This window comes from Calidris pugnax, unplaced genomic scaffold, assembly GCF_001431845.1.
Source record: "Calidris pugnax isolate Ruff unplaced genomic scaffold, ASM143184v1 scaffold421, whole genome shotgun sequence".
Lineage (NCBI taxonomy): Eukaryota > Metazoa > Chordata > Aves > Charadriiformes > Scolopacidae > Calidris > Calidris pugnax.
Genome location: NW_015091166.1, coordinates 152,554 through 156,752, shown reverse-complemented (window position 1 = coordinate 156,752; position 4,199 = coordinate 152,554). Strand labels below are relative to the sequence as shown.

Sequence of the window (4,199 nt, the reverse complement as noted above, 5' to 3'; positions counted from 1 at the left end):
AAAAAAAACCACCCTGGGGCTGACCCCGTCCCCCTGAGCTGCCTGTGTTGGTCCCCAGGATGCCATGAAGGTCATCGGCTTCTCGCCCGCTGAGGTGACGGCGCTGCTGGAGGTGACGGCCGTGGTGCTCAAGTTGGGCAACGTGCAGCTGAGCAGCAGCTACCAGGCCGGTGGGATGGAGGCCAGCAGCATCGCTGAGCCTCAGGGTAGGGACAAAGGATGGGGACAGACTTGGGGTGGCCCGGGGGGGGGTCCCCACTGGGCCCTCGGGTCAGCCCCGGCACCGCTGCCTCCCCCTGCAGAGCTGCAGGAGATCTGTGAGCTGATCGGGCTGGACCCTTCCGTCCTGGAGCGGGCTCTGTGCTCCCGCACGGTGAAGGCGAGGAACGAGATGGTGCTGACCAGCCTCAGCGTCCCCCAGGTGAGAGGAACTGGCTCCCGTTGGGGGGGGGTGATGCCCGGCAGCCCCCCCCCAGGAGCCAGCACAAGCTCCTTGCCTCTCTCCCCAGGGCTACTATGGCCGGGATGCTCTGGCCAAGAACATCTACAGCCGCCTCTTCGACTGGTTGGTGAACCGCATCAACACCAGCATCCAGGTGAGCACCTGGGGGTGACAGGCACCAGCCCCCCCCCACCCTGGATGGGGCCCCAGCCCCTCATCCCACACGGGGCCAAAACGCAACTCAGGACCCCTTTGCCTCCCCAGGTGAAGCCGGGCAAGCAGAGGAAGGTGATGGGTGTGCTGGACATCTACGGCTTTGAGATCTTCCAGGTGAGCACAAGGGCCCACCTGGCCCCATCCTGCTGCTGGGGGGTGGGGAAATGGGGGCAACCAGTGGGATATGGGGCAGGGCTTGGGGGCACAACCTGCCACCCAGGACCTTTCTCTGGCAGGACAACGGCTTTGAGCAGTTCATCATCAACTACTGCAACGAGAAGTTGCAGCAGATCTTCATCCTGATGACCCTGAAGGAGGAGCAGGAGGAATATGTCCGAGAGGTACCCCCAGCCCACGCTGCTCCCCCCTCTCTGCTGTCCCCAAACATGGCCCCAAGGAGCCTGGACCCCCCTCCCCGGGGACGGGGAAGTGCCGGAGACGGCTCGGCAGCACGTCCCTCCCTCGCCCCGCTCCCTGCCGCGAGCGGATTCAATGGCAGGAAGGCAGGGAGGGATTCGGGATCCCCATCCCTGTGGCCGGACGTCCGGTTCCTGCCCCACATCAGCTGGGGGGTGTCTGTGGGGCAGGGTCTGTGCACCCCGGGGGTCCGTGCGTCTGACCCCCCCTCTGCTCCCAGGGCATCAAGTGGACCCCGATAGAGTTTTTCGACAACAGCATCATCTGCAACTTGATCGAGAACGTGAGTTGCCCCCCCCCAAGTGCCGGGGTCCCAGCCCCCCACCATGGCACCCGGCGTGAGGTGGGGCTGAGCAGAGCCTGGAGCGGCCCCCCCACATCGATGGGGCCGGTTTTGGGGTGACACCGACTGTTTTGGCACAGAGCAAGTGCGGGATCCTGGCCATGCTGGACGAGGAGTGCCTGCGGCCCGGCGTGGTCAATGAGGACACCTTCCTCACCAAACTCAACCAGCTCTTCGCCACCCACAAGCACTACGAGAGCAAGGAGACCCAGAACGCCCGGCGTGTGATGGACACCACCCTCCCATCCCACTGCTTCCGCATCCACCACTACGCTGGCAAGGTCCGTCATGGCCACGGGCACCCACCAGCACCCACAGCTCCAGCAGTGCTGAGGGACATGGTGTAGGGGAGGACTTTGTAGAGTAGGGGAGATGGTTGGACTCGATGATCCCAAGGGTCTCTTCCAACCTGGACCATTCTATGATTCCTGGCTTGTATCAAAAATAGTGTGACCAGCAGAAGTAGGAGGTGATTGTGCCCCTGTGCTCAGCACTGGGGAGGCCACAACTGGAGTGTTGGGTCCAGTTTTGGGCACCTCAATCCAAGAGAGATCTCAAGGAGGGGACGACTCTGAAGAGGAGGGGAGATGGTTGGACTTGATGATCCCAAGGGTCTCTTCCAACCTGGACCATTCTATGATTCTATGATAATGAGGGCAGCCGGGACCCCCGGGTCCTCTTCCCAGCTTTCATGGGGGCAAACGGGCACGGAGACACTGAACCATAACCCCCTCGCTCCCTCCTCCTCCTCCTCCCATGTGCCCCACTGAGCCCTGACCCTGCTCCCACGTCCAGGTGACCTACAACGTGACGGGCTTCATCGAGAAGAACAACGACCTGCTCTTCCGCGACCTCTCGCAGGCCATGTGGGCCTCCCGCCACGAACTCCTGCGCTCCCTCTTCCCCGAGGGAGACCCCCAGAAGGTGTCCCTCAAGCTGCCCCCCACCGCCGGCTTCCAGTTCAAGGCCTCGGTGGCCACGCTGATGAAGAACCTCTACTCCAAGAACCCCAACTACATCAGGTAGTTGGCACCTGGGGGACTACTCGGGGAGCCCCGACCCCAGCCCTGGTGCTGGAGGGACCCCCCCCAAGCCCACCACTGTCCTCCCCAGGTGTATCAAGCCCAACGAGACCAAGACGGGGATGCTCTTCACACCGGAGCTGGTGCTGGCGCAGATTCGGTACCTGGGGCTGATGGAGAACGTGCGGGTGCGTCGGGCGGGCTACGCCTTCCGCCAGCTCTACGACTCCTTCCTGGAGCGCTACAAGATGCTCAGCCCCAGGACCTGGCCCCGCTGGACTGGTAGCCACAGGTACAGGGCTGGGCTAGTTTGTGGGCACGTCCAGTGGCCCAGGGGCTGCCAGGCTCTGATCGGCCTCGTTCCTCAGGCTGGATATTAGGAAAAAAAATTTTTCACTGATGAGGAGAGGCTGAGGGAGCTGGGGGTGTTCAGCCTGGAGAAGAGGAGGCTGAGGGGAGACCTTCTCGCTCTCTCCAACTCCCTGAAAGGAGGGTGTAGAGAGGTGGGGGTCGGTCTCTTTTCTCAAGTCACAGGCGACAGGACGAGAGGAAATGGCCTCAAGTTGCGCCAGGGGAGGTTCAGGCTGGATATTAGGAACAATTTTTTCACCGAAAGGGTTCTCAGCCCTTGGAATGGGCTGCCCAGGGAGGGGGTTGAGGCCCCATCCCTGGAGGTGTTCAAAAGCCGGGTTGATGTGGTGCTGGGAGGTCTGGTTTAGTGATGATGCTCCTTGTTTGTTGTGGGGGTGTCTATTTTTGTCAGTGAGGTTGACGGTTGGACAAGATGATCTTTGAGGTCCCTTCCAACCTAGAAGATTCTGTGATTTTCTGTGATTCTGTGGTGCAGGGAGGGGACCAAGTTGTTGCTGGAAGACCTGGCGTTCCCCACCGAGGAGCTGGCGTTTGGCCACACCAAGATCTTCATCCGCTCCCCACGCACCGTAAGTCCTGGGAGGGGGGACCTGGGGGGAACCCGCTATGGGGCAGTGGGGCTGCTGGGGGTGGGGGAGCAGGGCTTGACCTAGAGTGGGTGCCAGCCCCACGGGGCAGCCCTGAGCCCATCCTGGGGGGCTCTTGGGTGGTGCTGTGGCTCCTGGTGGGGGGGTCCCTGTCCCCGCTCAGTGCCCAGCGCTCGCCCCATCTGTCCCCCAGCTCTTCGACCTGGAGAGGCGGCGGCAGGAGCGTGTGGCCGAACTGGCCACCCTCATCCAGAAGACATTTCGGGGCTGGCGGTGCCGGACCCAGTACCAGCTGATGCGCAAGAGCCAGATCATCATCTCCGCCTGGTTCCGGGGACACATGGTGAGGAGGGGGGGGCCTGGCTGTGCTTCTCCTGCCTATCAAGCCTTCAAGGTTTCTCCTCAAGCCTTGGGCAGGGACCCCCCCTACTCTCCTGACCCCCCCCCAGCTCACCCCACCTCTCCCCACCGCAGCAAAAGAACAGGTACAAGCAGATGAAGCGCTCGGCGCTGATCATCCAGGCGTACGCTCGGGGCTGGAAGGTGAGGGCTGGGCTACTGGTCGGGGACGGCAGGTTGCCCACCGTGGGGGGCACCGGGGGATGGGGGGTGCACAGCAGGGTGGGGGCCGGGGGCTCTGCCTGCCCCACGGTGGGACCAGACTCACCTCCTCTCCCTGTCTTCCGTCCTCTCCTGCCTCTCTCCTGCCTCTCTCTCCCTCCCGCTCCGTATCTGTGTCGGTGCCTCCCCACCTGGGGGTCCCCGGGCTTCTCACCCCCCCGCAGTCTCGCCGGCTCCTC

General features: G+C 63.2%; 1 protein-coding gene across 1 annotated transcript in view; it reads left to right on the top strand.

Annotated features, from left to right (window-relative positions):
• Positions 1 to 4,199, top strand: part of MYO1A (myosin IA) — a 38,861-nt gene that overhangs the window by 3,587 nt on the left and 31,075 nt on the right. Inside the window, exons 9-20 of the mRNA XM_014959359.1 lie at positions 39 to 206; positions 303 to 421; positions 510 to 596; positions 707 to 772; positions 895 to 999; positions 1,296 to 1,358; positions 1,499 to 1,699; positions 2,214 to 2,440; positions 2,532 to 2,732; positions 3,288 to 3,381; positions 3,593 to 3,742; positions 3,874 to 3,942. Coding sequence (XP_014814845.1) covers positions 39 to 206; positions 303 to 421; positions 510 to 596; positions 707 to 772; positions 895 to 999; positions 1,296 to 1,358; positions 1,499 to 1,699; positions 2,214 to 2,440; positions 2,532 to 2,732; positions 3,288 to 3,381; positions 3,593 to 3,742; positions 3,874 to 3,942 — 1,550 coding nt within the window. The remainder of the gene's footprint in view (positions 1 to 38; positions 207 to 302; positions 422 to 509; positions 597 to 706; positions 773 to 894; positions 1,000 to 1,295; positions 1,359 to 1,498; positions 1,700 to 2,213; positions 2,441 to 2,531; positions 2,733 to 3,287; positions 3,382 to 3,592; positions 3,743 to 3,873; positions 3,943 to 4,199) is intronic.